General features: G+C 39.4%; 2 protein-coding genes and 1 non-coding gene across 4 annotated transcripts in view; 2 read left to right on the top strand and 1 right to left on the bottom strand.

Annotated features, from left to right (window-relative positions):
* The first annotated feature begins 10,166 nt into the window (after positions 1-10,166).
* On the top strand, positions 10,167-14,122 carry RPS3A (ribosomal protein S3A). The gene is made up of 6 exons (XM_014068539.2): positions 10,167-10,291; positions 10,956-11,059; positions 11,389-11,576; positions 12,093-12,301; positions 13,588-13,697; positions 13,969-14,122. Exons 1-6 carry the CDS (start codon positions 10,230-10,232, stop codon positions 14,088-14,090), a joined length of 795 nt encoding a protein of 264 aa, XP_013924014.1. The 5' UTR covers positions 10,167-10,229; the 3' UTR covers positions 14,091-14,122.
* Positions 13,756-13,822, top strand: LOC148043817 (small nucleolar RNA SNORD73). Its single transcript, XR_015697939.1, has one exon. It is a non-coding gene; the product is annotated as a small nucleolar RNA SNORD73 (small nucleolar RNA).
* A 5,030-nt stretch (positions 14,123-19,152) lies between the features above and the next one.
* SH3D19 (SH3 domain containing 19) overlaps positions 19,153-25,586 on the bottom strand; it is a 61,630-nt gene continuing 55,196 nt past the window's right edge. For both annotated transcript variants that reach the window (XM_014068522.2, XM_014068530.2), the window contains 5 exons: positions 25,040-25,227; positions 23,606-23,655; positions 22,731-22,917; positions 21,554-21,651; positions 19,153-20,882 (listed from right to left, as the gene is read on the bottom strand). In XM_014068522.2, coding sequence (XP_013923997.2) covers positions 20,766-20,882; positions 21,554-21,651; positions 22,731-22,917; positions 23,606-23,655; positions 25,040-25,227 — 640 coding nt within the window. In that variant the 3' untranslated portion in view covers positions 19,153-20,765. The remainder of the gene's footprint in view (positions 20,883-21,553; positions 21,652-22,730; positions 22,918-23,605; positions 23,656-25,039; positions 25,228-25,586) is intronic.

Below are 25,586 nucleotides of genomic sequence, written 5' to 3'. Positions count from 1 at the left end.
ACCAGACGTCCCGCATCTGGCGGAACAGGCACGCCTTTCCATAATTTTTCCCGCGTCCCAGGCCGTTCTAAAAAAACCCTGCTTTATTTTGGCGCTCGCAGCTCCCTCGCTCCCCCGCCCATCAGCTGCTAGCTCACTCGCTCGTTCATTCCGTTCTACACTAAAAATCTAAGCCAGCCCAGCCTGACGCTCACTGATTGGCCTGGACTCCAGCCAATCAGTGAGCTGGCTGGGATGGAAAACTTTAAGCATGCGGCATGCTTAAAGTTTTCCATCCCAGCCAGCTCACTGATTGGCTGGAGTCCGTTTAGCACGCCGCACGAGTCTCCATTTCATTTCATCTTTTGCTTGCTGCTTAACTGGTGAGTAACGGTACCGGTGGAAATCGGGAGCCGCTGGGGGAGGAGACAGCCCTCCTCTCTTTCTCCCCCTTTGCGGAGTTTCCCTGTGTCTCCCCGGTCGCGCCCGTCCCCTCTCAAAAGGATTCGGCTCAGCCACCGCTTCCTCCTCTTCTTCTTCCTCCACCTCCTCCTCTTCCCCATCCATGGTGGCAGTCACAGGATGGATGGGGCGGCAGCGAGAGAGAGAGAGCGAGTGAGAGAGAGAGAGAGGGTTCCATCCCACGAGGAGATGCCCACCGAGCTGCGGGTCCCCCGCCGCCGCCGCCTTCTTTCCCTCCACCTCTTCCAGAGCCCGAGTCCACGAGGCGTGGTCGCTTCCCACCGCAGCACAGGCGCCGCCACCGGCAGCAGAAGCTCCGGGCTGTTGCTCCGAGTGGAAGTTCTCTGTGCAAGGTGAAACAGCCCCCCCCCCGGCGACCCCTTTTGAGAGGGGACGGGTGCAATTGGCAATGGTAGAGGCCGTGCTGACGCTTCCCAGGTCGCGCCCGTCCCCTCTCAAAAGGATTCGGCTCGGCCACCGCTTCCTCCTCTTCTTCCCTGTCTGCGGTTCCGATTGCAGTTGCAAGGAGTGGGGAGGAGAGGAAGGAAGGAGGGAGGGGGGAAGGAAATGAAGAAGGGAGGGGGGAGAAGATGGAAGAAGAAAAGATGGATGGAAGGAGAAATAATGGAAGGAGAATGAGGAAGATGGAAGAAGAAAGGAAGAAAAAGAAGAAGGGAGGGAGAAAAGAGGGAAGGAGGTAGGAAGAAAAGGGGTAGAGAGGGAAGAGAGGGAAAGAGCAGAAAGACAAAGAGGATGAAGTTGATAGGCAGGAGGAAGGAAGGAAGAAAGAAAAAGGGAGGGAGAGAGGAAAGAAGAAAAGATGGAACTAGAAAGGAAAGAAGGGAGGGGGGGAGGAAAGGGGAAGACAGGGAAAGAGCAGAAAGACAGAGAAGGTGAAGGTAGATAGGCAGAAGGAAGGAAGAAGGAAGAAATAGGAAGGAGGGAAGGTGAAAGGATGGAAGGAGGAAGGAACAGAAGCGAAGAGGAAGAGAGAAATGGAAAGAGCAGAAAGAGAAGGTAGATAGGCAAAAGAAATGAAGCTGAAAGAATGGAAGGAGGAAGGAAGAGAAAAGGAGGAAGGGAGCGAGTGAGGAAAGAAGAGAGGATGGAAGGAGAAAGGAAGGAAGAGAGGGAAAGAGCAGAAGACGGATAAGGTGAAGGTAGATAAGCAAGAGGGATGAAGGAAGAAGTGAGGTGTCTCGAGGAGGGGGGAAACATTTAGTGACCAAAGTTACAATGGCATTGAAAAAAGTGACTGATGACCGTTTTTCACACTTAGCGACCGTTGCGACCATTTTTCACACTTAGCGACCGTTGCAGCATCCTCATGGTCACGTGATCAAAATTTTGTTTGGCAACAGATTCGTATTTATGCTGGTTTCAGTGTCTTGGGGTGACCTTTTGACAAAATATAAAAATTTTAATCAAGCCCCACCCCCCCACCCCGGCAGTGGGGTCCCTCTTTACCAATCTGAAAATCTGGTCACCTTAGCTATATTCATTTCTCTGATGCACAGATTAAAAAAACCCACCAGTTCATCTGCTGTCTTCTTACAGAAACTCTGCTAAAGAAATCTGGACACTAGGAATAGTGCTTAAAAATATAACCTACCTAGCTTAGTAGAACTGTAACAAGATTTGTCATGAGAATAGAAAACAAGGAAGCTGCAAATTCAATAGTACCTGTGGGAAAACCCCTTCAATACATGTGAAAAAATATTTTCATTGCAAAGGCCAGGTAATATACTGCAAATACAATTGTTTTGACAATGTACCAAAATTTTATTTGGTTTGATAAAGCCAATTAAAAATGTTCCAATTCGCAAGACTGTTTTAAAATCTGTATGAAGATACTGTGGTTTCGTTTATCCAGGTCTTCCTTGTTCAGAGGTTGTTGCAATAGACTTACGAATATTCTGCTTCATAGTGCTTTACAGCCCTCCCTAAGCGGTTTTACAGAGTCAACAATCTGGGTCACCGTGTTACCATCCTCGGAAGGAGTCAGCCTTAACCTGGTGAAGATAGAACCCCTTGGCAGTGGGCAGAATCAACCTGCAATACTGCATTCTAATCACTGTGTCACCACAGCTCAATATATGCTGACTTACGTTGTGGCTTTTGACATGACCACATTAGGTTAATATTGGTATATGGAAGTTGTTCTTTCTCTTGAGAATTTATTTTTATGTGATTTATCTAATAAATATGACAAGCACTTTCCTATAAATCTATGGATATTCATACTACATTAAGTTTTCTTTTTGCCTTTTCTTTACAAGCAGAATGAACCCATTTTCTCACATTGCAAAATTTCAACACTGGATTCTTCCTCTTTTGTTGAAGTATTATGTTACCTCTCATGGGTTGGTTCTGAAAGATAACCTCTATTCCAACTGTCATGCTTTTCGCAAGTAAAATATTGTGTGCTACATATATAAATGTAGCAAAACTTAAGTTCCGTTTCTGAGAATATACTACATTGTGAGAAAAATACTATATTTAGCACAAGTAGATAAAAATTGGAACATTCAACATTTATTTTCTTCAGGGGATACATAAGACAATTTTGTGAGAGATAAAATGTGGTTTTAAGTTTAATTTGATAAATAATATTACTGTTCCAATTGGATACAACAAGGATATGTTTTAATGACAAGGAAGTGCAGCTTAAAACAGCAATCATTTTATTATTTTTAGAATATAGTTATTAGAAAAGTTGATTATAAGAGCTCATACAGAAATAGACATTTTGAGTGCGCTATACAGATGGTAACCAATTGCAAAACAGTAGTGGATAACAGTTCAGCCAATATTTGAGTTTATATATATATATAAATCAGAGGTGGGTTCCTACCAGTTCGCACTTATTCGGTAGAACCGGTTCGTCAAATCTACCGAACCAGTTAGAAGAGATTCCACCAGTGGACCCGGAAAGCAGGCTACACCTACAGAAGAGGTTCCAAATTTTTTTTTGAAACCCACCACTGATTTATTCCCTTTGAAATACAAGTAGTAAGTAGTAGTAAGTAGCTCTTTTATTGTTTTGTGTACTTATTTAGTAAGTGCACAAAATAATAAATTTCCTTTTCTATATCTTCTTTTTGTAGATCATCCATTGGGGCAAAGAATTCAGTGACATCCTCTTGGCCACTCCCATCTGGTTACATGACTACCAAGCCACTCCCACCCGGTCACATGACCAGCAAGCCACTCGCACAAAGGAGGCCACACCCACAAAGTAGGTTCCCAAAATATATATATCAGGGACGTGCAATCACTGGAGGCAGGGGAGGTGGGGCCTCACCAGTCTCATGAGAAAAAGGAAATAATTTTTAAAATAATTAAAAAGGCCAAGGTAGTTGCTGCCAGACTCCAAGTCACAGTGACTCTGAGTCTGCTTAGTGCTAACTGTAGGGGGAGGCGAGAGAACTATGGGCCTCGTTTGCATAAGGAATTTTTCACCTTTTAAGAGTTAAGCAAGGGTTAAAAAGCGAAAAATTCCTTATGCAAATGATGCACGTGATTCTCTCGCCTCCTCCTGCAGAGGGCACTTTGTTTAGAGGCTTTTTAAAAACATTTAAACAGAGTCATCCATGTGGTGACTCTAGCAGCAACTATCCTAGCCTGCCTGGCCCTGGCTAGACCAAATCTTGCATTTTTGATGCAGCTGGAAGGTATGTGGGTCAGAGGGAGGGGGCAGGGGGGAGGAATTCAAAATTATTTGTAATGTAAGTAATTGTAATTTGTTTTTATTGTGTGTGTGTGTGTGTGTTTGTTTGTTTTTTACCCGCCTCTGCTGGTGCGCAGGCTAGCACATTTATTTTATTTTTATTTTTTATTTTATTTTTTTAGTGCCGGCATGCCTTCCGGGCCGGCCATTCAGCGGGACATGCTTGATGTGCTCCATCTCGGCGGACGGAGAGGGCGAGGGAGGACAGGAGGCGACGGGCGGGCGGTGAAGCGAGGCTGCTCGGGCGGCTGAGGCATGGCTTTAAAGGCAGGGCGCCGACTGCTCCAGCGAGGCTTCCAGCTCCATCCCGGTGGGTGGAGAGGGCGAAGGAGAATAGGAGGCAACGGGCAGGCGGCGAAGCAAGCTGCTTGGGCGGCTGAGGCATGGCTTTAAACTGGCGGCAGGTCGCTGACTGCTCCAACAAGGCTTCCAGCTCCATCCCGGTGGGCGGAGAGAGCGAGGGAGGACTGGAGGTGACGGGCAGCGGGCGGGCTCAGCAGCGCCGCTGCACCGGCAGAGCTAGCTTAGGGGACGAGGGGCGGCCGAGCCTCAGCCGCCCGAGCAGCCTCGCTTCGCCGCCTGCTCGCCCGTCACCTCCAGTCCTCCCTCTCCCTCTCCGCCCGCCGGGATGGAGCTGGAAGCCTCGCTGGAGCAGTCGGTGCCTGGGGGCATGGCTTTAAAGTGGTGTCAGGGCCCCGCCGGCAGGACTTTAAAGTCCCAGCGCCGTCCGCCATAGAGCGGGTCCCGGTCCCACTCTATGGCAGACACGGCGCTGGGGCTTCAGTGGGGCTTTCGCGCTTGCCTCACCGGCCATGAAGCTCACCGCACGTCACTGATACATACATACATACATACATACATACATACATACATACATACATACATACATACATATATATACAATTGTGATTTGTGATTGAACCATGGCTTAGTGCATTGTGTCAATCACTGAATATTATAGTGGTAATATTCCTCTTCCACTTCATCCTCAACCCATGCCGCACCTGTTCCACACTCCCATGCACCCTTTCCAACTTACACCACATCGTCGCATCCCCTCCCTGATCTGCACAGCACTTCTCACCTTCCCAGACCCAGACACCATCCATCCCAAACAAGGGAGGGGCAGAGGGAGGGAGGGAGATTTTCAATACTCTTTGCCAGCTTCCCACAATGAAAATCAATTAAATGGAGAAGCTGGCAAGAAGTAACAAGCTGCTCCTGCTCATTCTGCTTTTTTGCCCGCCCATGGTCATTCTGCTTCTCTACAGTGGTACCTCAGTATTTATTAATTGGTTCCAGAAACCACAATAAATACCAAAAACAATGAGTACCAAACAAATTTTTCCCATAAGGAATAATGTTGAAGTATCATGTTCACAAGGCAACTATAAACAACTTCTAGCTTGTGCATCAAGTGTGAAACAAACGATGAGTATCAGAATAATCAAAATGCACTGAGTACCAAATTAGATGCGTTTCAAAGCAGTTGAGTATCAGGTACCACTGTATTTAAATAAGGAAATATCTCTGAATGGTTGATAAAACAGGTCACATATAATATAGTCTTCCAAACAATATTGCTACTGTACATTATTTTTCTTAATTTAACATACTTCAAGGACATCTTTATTAATTTGTCTTACGTAGTAGCATTTTCATACAACATCAGTATGGACCATGGTTCTTTGCACAATCGATACTTTGTTCACACAACCACTACGATCCAAAATGATCTAGCATTTATTTGACATACAGAATGTATATATGCATGTTTTGTTCAATTCCCATCAGCATATGTTATTTACAATCAAAGTCCGATTGTTCATTTCAATATTTTGGGTAGTGTTAAACTGAAATAATGTTTCTGAAAGATAAGTAAAATGTATTCATAGGATTGGCAAAAGAAAGAAAGAAAGCTATGCCAATAGCCTCCCAGTCACAATGTCTCTGGAAAAGATATTCATGAATCGTCTCAAGATTTATAATGATAGGTCAAGAAATCAAAACAAAAAAGTATCGGATTCACACTAAGACAAAGGAATTATTAGTGTGCAAAATCTAATGACTATGGTTCCATATTCATGGCTGATTCATGTTTCACCAATGGTCAAGGGCATAAATGATCTGGCACAGGGGTGAAATCCACTTACCTTTGCTACCAGTTCGGTAGCAATGTGCGCCCACGCGCTCTCTTCGCTCGAACATGCCACCTCCTTGCATGCACAGGACCTTCTGCACATTCACAGAGCGTCAAAAATGGATCTGATGACATCCGGGTGGGTGAGCGGAGCCTGCTACCAAGCACTCCTGTAAAAATGGGGGGGGGGCATCCACTGTGCCACACGATTTAGATTAGCTAGAAAGCAGGAAATCCTGCTTTCTGACTAATATAAATCATGTGCCACAGCTCATCATCGTTAAAACCAGTTTGCCTAAACTGGTAGCATTTTTTTTACTACTGGTTCAGATGAACAGGTAGCATTTTTACTACCAGTTTGGGTGAACCGATCCGAACCAGTAGCATTTCACTCCTGGTCTGGCATCAGAAAGCTATTATGCCTTCCTTTCATTAATATGGATGGCAGGTTGTTAATCTAGATAGACAAATAATTCTTTGGTGTGATATGGGAGATGCTTAATAATTGCCTAAATTTGTAAATATTTCAAAGCAAAATTTCCACATAAAGGAACATTATAGGACCACTGTTATATATAAAGTACTGTGTTCTGAGAATTCTGATTGATTAATGAGTACCATAACAATATCAGACTAATGAAGCTACTAAAAAGTGATTTCATAAAGTCTGCTAACATGAACAATTAATATAACATGAACTATTAGTATAATAGAAGGTAAAACAGGTCACAGATATATTCCTTATTGCCGCATCTGACATTTCTATTTTTCAGGACAGGGATATGAAGCTAAGCTGGCAATCAAAACAACACAAATAGGAAGGTACAGTAACGGGAACTTGTATGCCCATATTGCTTTCGAATTGTGGCATTGGAAAAGATCATTGAGATTCCTTTGGACTGCAAGGAGATCAAATCAGTCAATCTTAAACAAAATCAACCCTGACTGTTCTTTGGAGATAGATGTTGAAGCTCAAATACCTTGGCCACCAAACAAGAAGAGAGATTTCATTGGAAAGGATCCTGAGTTTGGGAAAGATTGAAGGCAAAAAAAGGGACAGGACAGTAGAAGATGAGGTGATTAGATAGTGTCATCGACACAATGAACATGGATTTGGGCAAACTCTGGGAAACAGTGGAAGTCAGAGGTGCCTGGCATGCTATGGTCAAGGAGTGTTGCTAAGGCGTAACGAGAACAGTCAGATAAGCCTTAATGACTAAACAAATGTCAATATTTCTTATTGCAGCAGCTTCTTATCCTGAAGAACTATTCCTGATGGAACATCTGGAATGATATGAATGGTGACACAGAAGCATAACCTAATTTGTATTGATTCCACTTCTATACTGCAGTGCACACCAAGTCTCATGACACCAAAATCTCTGTCTTCTGAATGAGCTTTGCACCTGGTACAGCAACAAGGAATAAAAAGATATACAAAGGATTAGAAATATAAGTTCTCCATCTAATAATACTCCAGAACTCTGACATATATACTATACTAAAAGTTCTTTCAAATAGTATTTTATTTGAGATTTACATGTTCCTATTCTTCTGCTTATTTTCACTATTTATTTATTTATTAAATGTATACGCCTATATCCATTTACTTTAGAAAACTGGAGAATATCCTGGATATGAAATACTTATGAACATCTTACATCTGGCAAAAATATTTTGAAAAATCACAGTAGCCTTTAAAATATGTTTTAGCATCATAAAAATTCTGTAGCTATTTATAATTAAAAATTGCTGACAATTTTAATAGACTTGATATTTTATATCAATTCAGCATTTTACTGTCCTCAGCTCACATTGTTTATAAGAAGTTAAACATCACAATTATTGACAGTTTCATGTACACAAATTTTCTTTTTTTTTCAGTTTTAAAAACTAAAATTTAGTGGGTTAAAATATCAAAAAAGTTGAAATATATAAGTGATGGCGAACCTTTTTCACCTTAGCTGCCAAAACCATGCATGTGTGCTATTGCGCACGCTCGCGTGCCCACACCCATAATTTAATGCAGCCCCACACCAGCCCCTGCCAGTTCTAACCTCTTCTATAGAAGAGGTTCCAAAAATCTACAGTGCCATTTAGAACCGGTTCCAGCTCCCTCCCCCCACCCGTCCTCACATCATCAAGATGAAGAGCAAGAGGAGGAATTCTGGGAGTTGAAATCCACAAGTCTTAAAGCTGTCAAGTTTGAACACCCCTGGGTTTTTTTCCCCAAAGGGTTAGGGGTGCAAGGGTCTTGTAACTTGACAGCTAAGACTTGCGTGCTTCAATGCCAGAGTTCCTGAGCCAACATTTTGGTTGCTAAGCAAGAGCATTGTTAAGTGAGTTTCACCACATTTTACAAGTTGGCCACACCCACCCAGTCACATGACTGCCAAGCCACTCCCACTTGATCACATGGCCAGCAAGCAACTCCCACAAAGCAGGCCACACCTACAGAAGAGGTTCTAAAAAAAATTTGAAACCCACCAATGCCCCACACCATGCCTCATGCACATGTGACACCCCATGTTGCCCCATGCGCGTGTGCACTGCTTTCTTGGAGCCTGGGGAGGGCAAAAGCGGCCACCTCCAGAGGCTGGAAACTGGCCGTTTTCCAACTTCTGGTAGGCCCGGTCTGTTTTTCACCACTTCCAGGCTCCAGAGGCTTTCTAGGAGCCTGGGGAGGGCGAAAAACAGCCCAACATGCAAGCTGGAAGTCCGTTCCCAAACTTCTGGTTTGCGTGTTGGGAGGTTTTTCACCCTCCAGAGGCTGAAACCAAGGCCCAAAATTAGCTGGCCAGCGTGCGCATGCACGCATGCACGCTGGAGTTCACAGGGCAACACCTTGTGTGCCCTCAGAAATGGCTCTGCGTGCTACCTGTGGCACGCATGCCATAGGTTCACCATCACACACACGCACACACACACACACAGAGTACTGAATTGTTTTTTGCTTTTATTAATAGTATAAAGAAATAAAAATGCATATATTTTGAAAGAAAGGAAAATAGAAAATAAAAATATACAGGGGATATATTTTTTAAAAAAAGTATGCAGCCATCTACTAATAAGAGAAGATTTGGTTTTCAAAATCCTGACTTATATTATTTTTCCTATTTATTTGTTGGCTAGTAACAATTTTTTGATGATTCCCTTTTTCTGGAATTCTCCTTCTTTAGCCCCTTTAGAATATTCCTTATTATTTATTATTATTTATTCATCAGAGGCCAGATCTAAGCACCCCGTGGGCCGGATTCAGCTCCTGGGCCTTGAGTTTGACACCCCTGCTTTAGAGGGATTCATAACTTGTTGAATGACCACACAAACAGTACTCTTAAATGAGCTTGGAGGGTGACTGTAAGAGCTTTTTGTTGTCAGTTTTTTTTATCAAGGCAATGAGTTGACGCCAGAATCATTTAAGCAGGAGAGTCAATATTTGCCTGCTCATAAAGATCCTTTCCCCACTCTATTAGATCACAAACTGAACTAGAGCCAACAATGTGATGCAACTATTAAAAAGGCAGCTACTATTTTAAGGTCTATTCCACCAGGTTGCAACTGTGACAGCAAAGTGTATCCCCAAAATGTATATTTGTGATTGCCCATGCCTAATGTGGCACGTATGCTGTTAGGTTTTCTGTGGCAGCCCTTTTATGGATATGTCTTCCCATGCTAATCCCACACGTTGTATGGGATTTATTTATTTCCTAAATGCTGAAGGCTCACGAGGGCCATCGATCCCAGAACATCGGGCAACCGCCACTAGGGGCCGCTGTGATTTCGCGCCACGATTGAGGGGGGGAAAAGCCGAGCGCGTTTCTCAAAAAGACGCTGAAGTCGCGCTCACGTGACCTGGGCTCTCGCGCAGATATCGCGCTCTTTACGGTTTCCGGTCTCTTTGGTTCCCGGTGCGGTGCGATGGCGGTAGGGAAGAATAAACGCCTCACCAAAGGAGGCAAGAAAGGCGCCAAGAAGAAAGTGTAAGTGGCGCCCGGGAGAAGCATCGGGGCGGCAGCAATGCGGCCGGGTGGGAGTCGCGGCCCAGGGCCGTCGGATGCCGACGATGTTGCCTGGATTGTGGAGGAGAAGGGACGGGAGGGAGGGAGGGAGAGAGAGAGGCCAAAGGAAATAGGCGCTGACATGGCGGCTTCCAGCAGAAAGCCAGCGCGTGGACGCTCGCAAGTCAGGAATGGGCGCATTGGCCTCCCGGCGACGAGAAATTAAACGCAAAGCAATCTGGATGGGGCCACTTCTTTGGCCCGAAAGCTCCAGGGGTTTTCGTGTGCAAATTTGGGAAGGGGTGATGGAAGCAGAAGGCTGCTTGAAAAGTGGCAGCAAGAATAGTGTGCAGGCCTAATGCCCTAAGAGCTAAATAAGATCGCCTTTAAATAAATGCTCAAGAGAAATAGGTTTTCTGATCCTCAGCTGTGGATCGCCCTATTCGTGATTTGTGCATGTAAAATGGTACTTCAGTAAAACTACTTAGTACAAACTTGTTACATTTGCGGTTTGATTCAGACCTCCCTAAAAGTCACTCGGAAAGAAGGTGGCATTCCAAACTGCTGTTGGATCAGCTAGAAAATGGCCATAAATTTCAAAAAGGCCCTTCTGAACATTTTGTCTTTTTTTTCTTTTGAAAATCAGGGTGGACCCCTTCTCAAAGAAAGACTGGTATGATGTCAAGGCTCCGGCAATGTTCAATATTCGAAACATTGGAAAGACATTAGTTACCAGGACTCAGGGAACAAGTAAGTTACCAAAATAAGAAATGCTGGCTTTCAAGTTATGCTATGTTTCTGAAAGACTTAAAATACTAACCAAATACCATTTTATTATTACTGTTTTGAATGCTGTGTTTTGTTTACACATTTTACTGTATATTCCTATATTTATTAAATTTATTGGTTGCCCTTTTCACTTTATAAAGCAATTCTGGGCGGCTTAGGATTATACATACAATTATATGTTGCAATTGTAATTATTTTGAATGCAGAGGACCGTTTGAAATACATCTTAGAAAGTGATATATAGTTCAGTGGTGTTTTTAATGAACAAGTTAACTGTTTGATATTTATAGAAATTGCCTCTGATGGACTGAAAGGCCGTGTATTTGAAGTTAGCCTTGCTGACCTACAGAATGATGAAGTTGCCTTCCGTAAATTCAAGCTGATTACAGAGGATGTCCAGGGGAAAAACTGCCTGACAAACTTTCATGGCATGGATCTCACACGGGATAAAATGTGTTCAATGGTTAAGAAATGGCAGGTTAGTATAAGTATTGGTATGTATTAAGCTGAACAGTGATTAAGCTGTTCAGTGGTTCTCAACCTGTGGCTCGGGACCTCATGGGGATTGAACATCCCTTTCACATGGGTCGCCTGACCATCGGAAAACACATGTTTTAAAAAAACTACGGAAAACATAAAATAATTTTATGGTTAAGGGTCACCCCAACATGAGGAACTGTATTAAAGGGTCATGGCATTAGGAAGGTTGAGACCCACTGTTGTTGATGATGGAGGCAAGTAAAATGCAGGTTTCAGATAATGATTGTTTGTAAGCTATTTTCACACATCAGATCTAGAATTTTAAGTTTCCAAAAATCTTGCTAGTTCTTCTCTGTATTCTGGCATATAAATATGTGAATATTTTTGCAAAGCATACTTTGCAAAAAATCCTTTGAACATGGTTATCTTGTACAAATGCTTTAAAAGTAGTCAGTCTCATCCAGACATAGCAATTTGATGCATTAAAATATCTGTAACTCTTACAATGTTCCAGACTATGATTGAAGCCCACATCGATGTCAAAACGACAGATGGGTATCTTCTACGCCTTTTCTGTGTTGGTTTCACCAAGAAAAGAACCAACCAGATTCGCAAGACTTCCTATGCTCAGCACCAACAGGTCCGCCAAATCCGCAAAAAAATGGTGGAAATCATGACACGTGAAGTACAAACAAATGACTTGAAAGAAGTTGTCAATAAACTGTAGGTGGATTTTTTTTTAAATCTATGTTTAGTAAGATAGTCTTCAATGGCATGCTACCTTAGAATTTATGCAGTAGTCCTCGACTTCATTTACTGACCATTCAAAGTTACAACAGCACTGAAAAAGTGACATGACTTTTTCATACTTATGACCATTCACATAGTCATATGATCAAATTTTAGACACTTGGCAACTGACTTGTATTTATGACTGTTACAGTGTGCAGGGGTCATGTGATCACTTTTTTTAACCCGTCAAGCAAAGTCAATGTGGAAGCTGGATTCACTAACCTTGTTAGTATGTCTATGAAGATTCTCAGTCATGCGGGTCTAGGCTGTCCCAAAGGTGCTTTTTCAAGAGGCAACTGGACTTTTTGGGTTTTTCTTCGAAGAGGTTTTGCTTCTCATCCAAGAAGCTTCTTCAGCTCTGACACCACCATTTCCTCATCATCCAATCAGAGCTGAAGAAGCTTCTTGGATGAGAAGCAAAACGTCTTCAAAGAAAAAGCAGAAAGTCCAGTTGTCTCTTGAAAAAGCACCTTTGGGGCAACCTTGTTAGTAACTTAACAACTGCAGGGATTCACTTAACTGTCCAGAAAAGTTGTAAAATGTGGCAAAACTCACTTAACAAATGTCTCACTTAACAACAAATTTTTAGTTCTATTGTCATAAGTAGAGGACTACCTATAATCTATTTTTTGGATTTGCTATTTAATCATATTTATTGTTAAAAGTGTTTTAGATTTTGTAACAATTCAAGTAATTGTGTCCCTTTTAAAGAACTGAAAATTTGTATTTCTGATGATTATTTGTAAGATTAGATTTGGGTGAATTTAGTGGATATTCTCTAATGGTTTAATAAAATAAGTAAATTGACGGTTTCACTGCCACAGCATTCTTAGCCAAGGCAAAATAAATTATGCTGTAATAAGATGTGCACATTTTTTAAATATTTTATTTAACCGCACATAGAATCATTCTCATTGCCTTGCTTCAGGCTGGGGTAATACATAATCTGGTTTGTTTGTTTTATATTAATGTGTGGACATTGTTTATTCAGATTGTGGATACATATTGTACAAACCAAATCATTGACACTTTAATATTCATATGAATAAATTGATTCTTTGTGAATTCCGAAGGTTAGGTTCTAGTTTATGATAGATTGTTTTTCTTTACCTCACATATTTGCTTTAATCTATGCCATAGTCACTAGCAATTCTGCAGTTTTTTGTCAACATTCTAGTTTGGAAACTTCAAAATAAAATATTTCTTTATGATTCTAGGATTCCAGACAGCATTGGTAAAGACATAGAAAAGGCATGTCAATCAATCTATCCCCTTCATGATGTCTATGTTCGCAAAGTCAAAATGCTTAAGAAGCCCAAGTTTGAATGTAAGTATCTGTCATTGAAAGTACTATGTTAACATTGATTATGTTTACTTGAAATGGGAATGAATGATGACACTTTGTTTCGGTCCCAGATGAAAAAATGATTACTTTATCCTAATACTGACATTCCCATAAAACACAAGGATATTTTTACTAATTTTTTGTAAGATGTATAATGAATAAGTGAATATTTTAATAGAAAATATAGCAACATTCCTTTAAAATGTAACTCATGGAATTACATATATTAATTTACATCCTTAATTATTTGCAGTGGGCAAATTGATGGAACTGCACGGTGAAGGTGGTGGTGCTGGAAAACCATCTGGTGATGAAACTGGTGCCAAAGTAGAACGAGCTGACGGATATGAGCCCCCTGTGCAAGAATCTGTTTAAAACCAGATACAAAATAAAAGACTTCATATAAATAGTGTGGTAATGTGCATTTTTATGGAATAGTTACTTGTATTTTGCATTTATGCTACAATTTTGCTAAGCTACTTTGGCTGCCAATTGAGCCACTGATGAAACTAGAATTGGTGAAGATGTATATTTTATTTCATACAAGTTTTGCAATTTGGGTAATATGAATAATGTTCAATAACACTCTAAAAAGCACACATTCAGGCTGCTTTGGATTTTTTTCATGTCTGGTTGTTTTTTAAAGATCCAGGTAATAGTGCGCCAAAGCTAAATATTTTTAAAGGTAATCTGCATGTATATTTGTTATCAGTTTTGGTTATTATAGGTTATAGAGCATTTATAATTGTGATCAGGCCTCTTCTAGTCATGCAAAAGTATTTAATTTTCTATGCCATCCATTTCACTTAATATAGCAACTCTTGAGTATCTTACAATATAATAGTTAAAAAGTGAAAAGCAAAATAGAAAAAAGGATTAATAAGTAACAAAATGGGCAGCCCGGGTAAGGCTCTTTTCTGCCCTGTCAGCTGCCCCCAATATAACAGGGTCCCAGGCAAGCAGCAGAGACAGGTTTTTAGACTCTTCCGGAAGTCTAGGAGTTTGTGGGCAAATCTCTTCTGATGGGAGAATATTCCAGAGAATAGGGGACACGGTGGAAAAGGGACCCTGGACCCTGCCAGCTGAAATTCTTTGGCCGATGGAATCAGAATTGTGCCCTTTCCACTGGAACAAGTAGGGTGGGTTAGTCCCATTATGTAATTTCCTTGGAAAGCCTGGTCCCATGCCTTTAAGGGGTGACCCAACACCCTGAATTGGACCTGGAAGCAAACTGGCAGCCAGCGCAGCACATTTGCATTCTGGACCATCTGTAGCTGCTTACTACTCTGTTAGCCCCATGCAGAGTATGTTGAATAATTGAACCAGATGACCAGTATATTAGTGAGTGCACAAAAGTTATAGCTAATGTACTCAGCTGTAACTACTGATCTTTTATAAGAAGTATAACAATATGGACTAATCACTATGTTACACTTCTCTTTTTAAGTTTGCAAACTTTAGTGCAAGCCCCACCCTCCCATCCACAAAAATGTTCAGTAAAGACATGCAAGGCTATTGAATGTCATGAATTAAGTAGATTGAATTCCTGAAAATCCATGAATAAATACTGGGTGTATCAAGAGGCTTCTATCCAATCATCTCATTCCGTACCCTAATGCAGAAGCCTCCAGGTAGCATGCCATATGGTTTTATGTGTTTTAAGGAGGGCAAGAAATACTTAAATTTCATTCCAGCATACTTACCATAAGTATTTAAAACATGGCTAGAATGGGCTACAGCAGCTGTTCTCAACCTGTGGGTTGCAACCCCTTTGGGGGGGTCGAACGACCTTTTCACAGGGGTCGCCTAAGACCATCGGAACTCTTAAATCTTTAGACTCCAAAGCGTGCTGTCGCACTCTTTCACGCACACATCCACAAATACGCAAGTGCACATGCAGGGAAGTAGGAGAAACGCAAATGTAAAAAAAAAATTGGGAGTCTATGTGTGTGAGGGGAGTTAGAAATCTCAGTTGTACTTCTGGCCCTTTTAAAAAGTTTGTGTAAATTGGAATGAGGTCAGATTTGGAGCTTCTCATTGCACACAGTTATTGGGTTCCAAGCCAATCAGAGCCGAGGAGTGGGGTTTTGGCATGATGAGCGTTGGATACAGCCTATGATTGGCTTAGAAAAGAGCTGAGGAAGGATAAGCTGCAGAAAGAGAAAGTGTGTAGGGGCAGGGGAAAAAGCCAAGTCTGTAGTCCTGGTTTGTGCATGTCTCTCCTTTTGGGGGGGCTGTGCATCTACAGGCGAGCAAGATGGGACTATACATTTACTGCACCAGTCACTCTTTTTCCTATTGGGAAGAAACCTGGTTATTAACGCTACTTGGTTGCACAAGCGGGGCTTTTTACCCCCAGCTAACTCCCTGGCAGCCGCTGAACGATCATAGAAAAAACTCTTGATCCCTCTAATTACCAGTTCTTTGGATGAAGATATTTTTTTAATTATTATTACTGGTTTTGCTTAGCGTGGGCATTTTCATTTTTTAGTGGGTTATAATTACATATTGTTTTTGAGGTTAATCACTGCTTTCATTATGTTCAATTTATAACAAAAATACATCCTGCATATCAGATATTTACATTACGATTCATAACAGTAGCAAAATTACATTATAGAGTAGCAATAAAAATTTTATGGTGGGGGGGGTCACCACAACATGAGGAACTATATTAAAGGGTTGTGGCATTAGGAAGGTTGAGAACCGCTGGGCTACAGTATCTTGAGCATTCTAAGCCAAGAGATGAGTTTGTATAAAACATCCAGCAGTGCTAAAAGTGTCCAATTCCAAAAAAAGTACTAAACTGGTAATATGGAAAGGGAAGATGAAATATTCTGGAAAGGCATTTTTTATTATTATTATTATTGCAGCATCTATTGTGAGTAGCTTGTAATTAACAGGTTTTTAAAAACACTTTCAGAATATTACATCTGGTAGAAACGGATGAGAAATGGAGATTTACCCATTATTTGCTGTATTTTATGTTTTTCCTTTTTTCTGAAAGTTCAAAACCTCATACATAAGACTCCCAATTAACTATTACCTTCCCAACAACTCTGCTATGTTGGGTTTAGAGAGGCAATGAATCTGAAGTTGACCAGCAAGATTTGTAGGTAAAGAAGAAACAAGCACACTAGCAAATACTATGTGCTACCTCAGGACCATTAATCTCTCATCTACTGGTTCTGGACTTTGATTCCCAATCACTTCAAGTCTTAGAGAATGTGTAAAATGTAAATGCATTAAATCAAATGGAAGAAAACTTCTTTTAATTGTGAAGTTTTAAAAAAACTGCTTTCATTTATGATAAATTTCATTCCAGTTTGCACGGTCCATTGTTTGCAACAAACACATTTATTGGTTATATACAAATGCAATAATGCCATTAAGCTGAGGAACAACATTTTAATTAATATGAATTTCCTGAAGCAAAAGTATTTTTTGTAGATTTGTGTAATCTTTGAAGAAAATTCATTGAACTGATCCGGAGATTAAATAGCTACTATAATAACCTGGTTCACACACACATATATATACACATAATGTAGTATTTGTATCTTCAGCTAACTGCTGTATTTATATTCATTTGAAAATCTTATGGCAAAGTGATCTATAATACTTTATGGCCTCATTCTAGAAACTGATGCCAGTTTTTAAAATGGGAATGTCATTTGTATTTATCTACATTATTAACATTGTATTAAAAGCCCTTTAAATGGCACTCTTCCAAGTGAAGTAGCTGTATTTGGCAATCTGAATACATAGATTGGTAAGATAACAAAGCTTGGTCAGGTGAATGCTTGCTTACTTTAAACAATGATAAATATAAAAGCCATATTTACTCATGTAGAAAAAAAAAATTAGTGCATTTTCATTAGTAACATAAAAACCCATTTCTCAGTCACTGGAAAATTACATGTTGAGAATGAATATGGAAAAATACAAAATCTGAAAAAATACGAGTAAGAAAAATTATGAAAGTCTTTTTTAACAAGCATTGCATTGAGTCTGGTACACAGTGGTTTTCAGTCAGTACTTGAAATGACCCTCAAAAGCCTAAATGCGGAGGCTGACAAAACAAAAAAAGTCCAACGTTCCTTAAAAAACAGCAACATATGAGATGGCAACAATGGTTGCAGTTGTGAATAATTGGTTCTTCCTTCAACTAACCCAATTTCACATTACTGTACTTCAGTGGTTCCCAAACTTGGCAAATTTAAGACTTGTGGACTTCAACTCCCAGAATTCTCCAGCAGAGCTGGCTGGAGAATTCTGGGAGTTGAAGTCCACAAGTCTTAAAGTTGCCAAGTTTGGGAACCACTGCTGTACTTGATGGTAATAATACTATTTTCAAGTACTTCAGCTCTTAAATCTCCTTAATGGAAAGCTGAATTTTGTTTATTTAACTATTTTCATATCATGGAACTATTTTATTCTTAAAGAATGGCCACAACTAGGGAACAAGATAACACTCAAAGTCAACTATATGAACAGGTGTGTATTTTCCCCCTGTTTTTAAATGGAAATTTTGATTAATATTAATTTGTCCAATGACATTGATATCCTTTGTAAGTCTCAAAACACCCCACTGTGAGCAGAAATCATGTATAAAGGAAGCTTTAAGAATTTCAAATAGGAAACTACCATTTTATGAATAAGCAATACAGGGATTGATTCAAAAGCAAAATGTAAGGTTTTTCATTGCTTTTGTCCTCTAAAATAAAATTTGATTTGCACAATATGCCAAACCTCAAACCAAAGTGTAGCTTGGTTTTAAAAACTGGCCCTAATTAAAAGTATGGATGAATTGTGGTCAAAGCATTCCTTGGAAACCAGGAATAACTGCAGCAGGCCTGCTTATCACCACGAGACTGCTTCTGAATTACAAGCTGCTCTATGTATTTTATGGCTTAGCAGCTAACTATTAGTTCAGGAAAATAAGAAGAGAATAAGAGGTCTGCAAAGAAGCTGTTCCTGCACGCTTCCCCTGCACCTTCCTAGGGCATAGTTTGGAGAAAAAAACAGGACCCTATGAGTATTTTTTTCCTTTTTTTCATTCTTTGGGATTAGGTTTCTTCACATGATTGTTTTGCTATCGAGCCTTCGTTATTTATTCTTGTTTGTTGTGCCTTACACACAAAAGTAATGTTTCCAGCAATTATAGGCAAAGCTGTGACTGCTGCGTGCTTAAATACTGTTTCACCCCCTCAATAAAAGGCCACACAGTGAACAGTCAAAATATAATATTGGCATTGAACAAGAAAATGGGTTTGGGGCACTTTTTACACAGTTTTGAGAGAGAGGAGGATCTGTGTTTTAGGTTTATATTTCACCACTATCAGATTTATAAACATTGAATACTAATTCCTGGCAAAACTGACAGGAAATCAGAGTATTTTTAAAGAATGTAATCTTAAGAAATATGGTGCAAAAATGGGACTTAGAAGTTTAATTTTAAGATGCATTTTTTTACGTTAAATTACATTTACAAAGTTGGAGATTGAGGAGACGGAGATAAGACAATACAGACTGTAGTACAAGTTTATCATAATATCTACTCTTATGAGATAGTCATGACAGCAAGACCCGTGAAAATTATTCTTCCATCACTTACTGTAGATAGTTTTCTGAACACACTTAATTTCTGACAGTAGATTTGATAAGAATAAGGCAATGGGGGGGGGGGGGGCTTTCCAGAAATTGAAAGATCCCAAACGATATCAGATTTTTAAAAAGATCCAAGGAGGAGGATGAATCTTTGAAAAGCCACTCTAGATACAAATTAAGATTATGATACAGCAGAACTGATTGAAAAAAGTAAGAAATCTGTGTAATTTTATTTACTGAAAGTAATAAGAAAAGTTACCAGCCTTTCTTATAAAATAAACACAATTATTATTCATTAGGACTGCGCAAAGTGTTAAAGCTTGTGCATGTGTAGTATGAGGCTTGCAAAAACATGGATACTTATAATGAAAGCAGGCATTTTGTATCTGCTGAACATTGCAATGGTCCCCTTCAATTGTTTTGTCCAGCCTTATTGTGTATATCTTGCATTTATCCATAAAAAAAAGATCAGGCAACAGGTATTGGGACTCAGCACTGTCTGAAAGATCCTGGAGAGCCATTAATAGCTAGGATAGAAAACTGGATCAAACAGACTAACGGTCTTCCTAGTCTAAGGCACATAAATCCATTATTATCCAATTCTTTCAGATACTTCAATCCAGACTAAAAGTAACTGATGCACTTTTAGACAAGTTAACTTACTTGGTTTAAGTAAAGAAAAAACCCACTACTTTTACCGTGATAATCTTATTCATGTATCAGGATTTAATGTCCATATGGTAAAACATTTCAGTTTCTGAAAACTTGACTCACAAGTTTTGGGATGTGTGTGGGATATGTATTGTAAAAACAAGAGCTATTTGAGCAGTGTTTAATAATTAATTGGACATCACAGAAAGAATAAAAAGTAAAGGCAAAGGTTTCCAGTTGTTTCCAACTGTAGGGGAAGGTGCTCATCTCTGTTTCATAACTGAGGGAGCCAGCGTTGGCTGAAGACATTTCCGTGGTCATGTGGCCAGCATGACTATATACTGAGGCACACAGAACACTGTTACCTTCCCATTGAAGTGGTACCTATTTATCTACTTACATTTGCATGCTTTCAAACTGCTAGGTGGTCAAGAGCTGGAGCAGGTGACAGGAGCTTACCCTGTTGCATTGCACTGAGGTCTCAAACCCGGGCTGTCAGCATCTTTAATTGCTGAACCATTGCACCCCCACAGAAAGTATATAAAATGATTAAAATGCACCAAGTTGAAATAATAAGGCTTCGTATTCTGCCCAGGGTCTGACGCTCAGTATAAACTAAAAACAAAATATACAGTCTAGTAAACATTTTTCAAAAATAGTGCAAAAATGCATTTGATAGTCTAGATAAAATGATCACAGATAGCACTCTTTCTCCGCTGCCCAGAATATAACGCCGTTTTCTTCCAGCGTATCCACTTGTACAACAATGCTCCAGAATTGGATTTCACCTTAGGAAAGATGTAGAATTTGAACAAAATTCTTTGGAAATATTCCAAATTTGTCTTGTAATTCTCCACTCATCCATTCTTCATCTACAGATTCTACACTTGTTATCATATCACCAACCTGTTGAAAGAAAAATTGAAACCAACATTATTTGTTTTTCATAATATCCTTCACAAATATTTAATACTCTAAAAAACTGTGGACTCTTTCTTCTCCCAAGTCAGAGTTGTTCATTTTTAAATTAGTTTTACATCAGATCAAAAGAACTGATAAGAAAACAGTGTTTTATACTAGATAAACAAAATGTCTTAATATGTCAAACGAAAAACATTTCAAAGTAGGCCTCATATTCTTTAGGAAAAGTGTTTTAAAGTTGGGTCAGCGAGAAGCTTTGCAGTTGGATAATTTCTTAGAGAAAAAAATTAATTAAGTTTCACTGAAGTATTTTTTATAGATTATAATAATTTATAACAGAATATCAGCCCACTTTTCAGTTGCATTCAGTTCATTACAAAAACAGATACCGTGTTCTGGCTGGTTCATGCATCACACTAAATCAAGATCATCTTAAGTCCAACAGTGGATTTGTCTATAGGTTGTTTAATTATTTTCTTTCAAACAGAATTTTTTGCAGTATTAAAAAGAAGCAGCTTATTATCAACCCAAAATAAGCACTACTTTGCAACAATTTCCCTAACTTTTATGCTGCAGGAGAAATGTAGGAAAGTATTTTTCACAATAATAAAATATAATGTCTATCACTATAGAATTGTATGTTTAAATATGCTTACTTTGAAAGAAAGTTCATCTATGTTCTCTGCCTGGAAGTCATACAGTGCCTTGGCTTTTGGTTTCTTCCCTCCCTGAGATTCTGATGACTGCATTCCACCTGTAAGATACCATGATCCAATTAAGTTTCTATCTTTGGGATAATATAAGAAAAACATTTTTTTTTGCCAAATATCTTAATCAGGTTTGGAGGTTAACTGAGTGAAGGGAATGAAAAGCACAACTCATTTTCATGGCACATACACTGCAAGTTTAACTTATGCCTTTTTCCTCTGGGAAAAAAAAAACTACTTGTATTTATTAAAAAAAGTGTTTTACTAATCAAGTCACTAGGGCAGTGTTTTTCAACCTTGTCAACTTGAAGATGTCTGGACTTCAACTCCCAGAATTCCCCAGCCAGCATTCGCTGGCTGGGGAATTCTGGGAGTTGAAGTCCAGACATTTTCAAGTTGACAAGGTTGAGAAACGCTGCACTAGGGGGATTCTAATTGACTTATTTAACCATTCCAGATTTTACCACCAGGGTGTGCTCATGATCAGTTTACAAGGTACACTAGGCACACTACCAGAATACAGTAAATGAAGTATTAAATCATTGCAATATATTCTATTTAATTTATGAGGGCAGACTGTGGGTATCATGATTTTCTGTATGAAATAGCAGAGAAAGCATTTATTATGATAATTATCCTTTGCAAGTAAGTAAGTGAAGAAGGCATATGCTACTTGTATCACAGAGAATTTATTTATTTGATTTTTATCCCGCCTTTATTACTTTGTAAATAACTCAAGGAAGTGATCATATTAATACTCCACCCTCCTCTTATTTTCCCATAACAACAACTTGTATGATAGATTGGGCTGAGAGAGAGAGTGACTGGCCAAAAATCATCCAGCCAGCTGCATGCCTAGAGTAGGACTAGAACTCACCCCCTAGAGAACAATGAGTTCACTTTACAGTTACAGCGTTTGCTTTACAACCACAGTATTCGTTTTATGACTATCATGTTCCCTTTAATAACTGTTGCAAAAAAGGTTGTAAAATTGAGCCAGTTTATGACCATTATGACCTATAAAGGAAATTGTGTCTCAATTACAATTGTAAATCAAGGACCACTTGTATCTTTATAGCTTGTACAACAGGATGAAAACAGTTCCGCTTTTCTTTCAGCACTGTACCTGAACAAAGGCGAACAAACACAGCTGGGAAAATGCCTTCCTTTCCATTTACCCTGCCTCTATACCACTCTGAATCCAGTTGTTCTAATATCAAAATACGATCTCCTTTTTTAAATGATAAATCTTCCTGTGTTTCTGCTGCAAAGTCATGAAGAGCATCACACCACTGTCCAGTTTCTCCTTCCAGCTTTGAAAACAAAGAAAACATAGGCATGTAAGTTTTATAAACTTTCTGGTGTTACTGAGAAAACAACACTGTCTATCCTATGAATTCTATACACATCATTTAATAGGCTTAAAACAGATTAATTACTTTAGTGCCATTAATTAACAGATTAGAAAAATTAATCTTTAACCTGCAATGAACAAAGAAAAGTTGGTGAATCTTTTTGTTTCTTCTAATCATGTATATTAGAATAAAAGATTGCATCTGATTGATTACATGCAGGGGTGGGCTTCAAAAATTTAAGCAATGGGTTCTCTGCCCGGTTGCTGAGTGGGCAAGGCCCAGGCAGTATCTTGCACCACAGCGGGAGGAAGTGTTTTTGCCTTCCCCAGGCTCTGGGGGCTTTTCCTGAGTCTCCCGGAGGGTGGAAATGGCTTCACACAGGCTCCAGAGGCTTCCTGGTGGCCGGAAATGGGCCCATTTCTGGCCTTCCGGGAGGCCCATTTTTTGAGGCTCCTGTGCTTACCTAACATCCAGAATGTGCCGTGTGGAAATTGCTGGGAGGGGGGTGGGTGGGTTGGACCAGCCAGAGGTGGGGTTTGGGGGTTTGCCAAACTGCACAGAATCTTCACTAGAGGATCACCCGAACCTGGGCAAACCCAGAGCAGCCCACTCCTGATTACATGCTATAAAACGATAAATACATTACCTGTGTCATTGATCCTGAATGTTTCCTCCTCAGCGGGAAACTGCCATCACCTAGATAAAAGATCATAACATAATACATAAAGAGAAAAACATTCCACGAAACAATTGTTGAAAATCCAAGCCACATAATGGCTGGATTCATTTACCACACTAACCAGTAACGTTGTTTGTTTTACACTCTGCAGATTGGAAACCCATTGTGGTTAATAAACTATAATTAACCGATTTATAAATTGTATAAGCCACTTTATCATTGAACCAGTGTGTCCAGTGAACTCAGCCACACGAGGTTTATTTAACAAAACAGGGTTATCTCTCACTTTTGTGTGATTTGTGAAACCGACCTCAGAAGGTGTGTGTGTGTGTGTGTGTGTGTGTACGTTTATCTATCTTAGCTCTAAAAACGGCAGATGTTTCTCTGAATATCTGGATTATATTTATACATAATGTAAAGGAAACATAGTTTCTTCACATAATTTGATTCACTATAAAAAATATATGGTATCACACCCTATTGTTGCACTGAGTAATCCACTGAGTAATATAGAAAAATACATTTTAGGAGTGACTTTTCTCAAATTACCTTCTAAACAAGCATAAGAGGAAGCATGTGATTTCTGTCATTCTTTGACCAAGTATTTTGGGGACTCTACAGTTTAGGATTGAATGATACGACAGAATGCATTGAATGGTTCCTTAATGCAACCTAACCCTAGTATAGTATGCATACACATACACATACCTCAACCTGTGACTACAACTGAGGCCAAACATTGGGTTGCTAAGCAAGACAGTTGTTAAGTGCGTTTTGTCCCATTTTACAACCTTTCTTGTCAGCATTGTTAAGTGAATCTTTGCAATAGTTACATTAAGTAACATGGTTATTAAGTCAATCTGCTCTCTCCATTGGCTTTACTTGTCAGGTGGTCGCAAAAGATGATCTGGGACACGGCAACTGCTATAAATATGAGTCAGTTGCCAAGCTGTTGAATTTTGATACATGTGACCATGGTGATGCTGCAATGGTTGTAAGTGTGAGAAACAGTCATGTCACTTTTTTCATTGCCGTTGTAACTTTGAACAGATATTAAATGAACTGTTGTAAGTGAGGATTACCTGCACAACACCTACTATAACATTTTGTAGAAGTGCGAAGATTCAGCTGATACTGTATTGTGTACCTGTCGCATACATGTTTAAAATTGTTCTTTCATATTAACACAGACACAGCATGACCAATAATACAACAATATGCAAAAATACTGATTTATATAATACATAAAAAATCAATGACGAATGATAAGAATTTTTAATTTTGTTATATGTTCTTCTATATCCAAACATCTAACTGTCTTTATTATTAAAGTATTTTGATCACATTAATTAACTACTGTGAGATGCTGTTTTTTGTTCACCAGTTGGTTAGTGTTTTTACCTGATTCAGGTAGATCTTCAATAACGTCCACAAAATTTAAGGGGAAAATTCCAGAAGTACCTCTCAGCTCTCCTTTGGCCCATTCTTCATTAATATACCCTTTTAAAATAATAACTTCACCTTCTGAAAAACTTAATTCATCTTTCAGGTCTCCAATGTATTCAAATCTAGCTCTACATCTTGGGCCTCTAAAATAGCAAAGAAAGGAAAAATAGTAAAAGGAAAACTATCATTCTTACGTTCGTTTCACTTATTCTTCTGAGTTCATTGCATAAAATATATATTCACTATTAACACAAAAAAAGTAAAACAATTTTACATCATTTAGGCTCATGTTTTTATATTTGTTGTTAGTCCTGTATCATATATTTATTGTTTGAATGTTTTCTCTACTAGAACTTCAAAGAAATATACACTGCGCAGTCTTTTTTTTTTGCCCACAATATATATATATATTTCTATCATATATTGTATCTGTATCTGTAGTAGATATAGTAAATATCAATTTTAGATATTCCAGGATTAATACAGTTAGTGCTCATTTATT

This window comes from Thamnophis sirtalis, unplaced genomic scaffold (genome assembly GCF_051295495.1).
Source record: "Thamnophis sirtalis isolate CommonGarterSnake01/CBP01778 unplaced genomic scaffold, rThaSir2_p1.2 scaffold_10, whole genome shotgun sequence".
Taxonomy (NCBI): Eukaryota; Metazoa; Chordata; class Lepidosauria; order Squamata; family Natricidae; genus Thamnophis; species Thamnophis sirtalis.
This window is presented reverse-complemented; position numbering and strand designations above follow the sequence as displayed.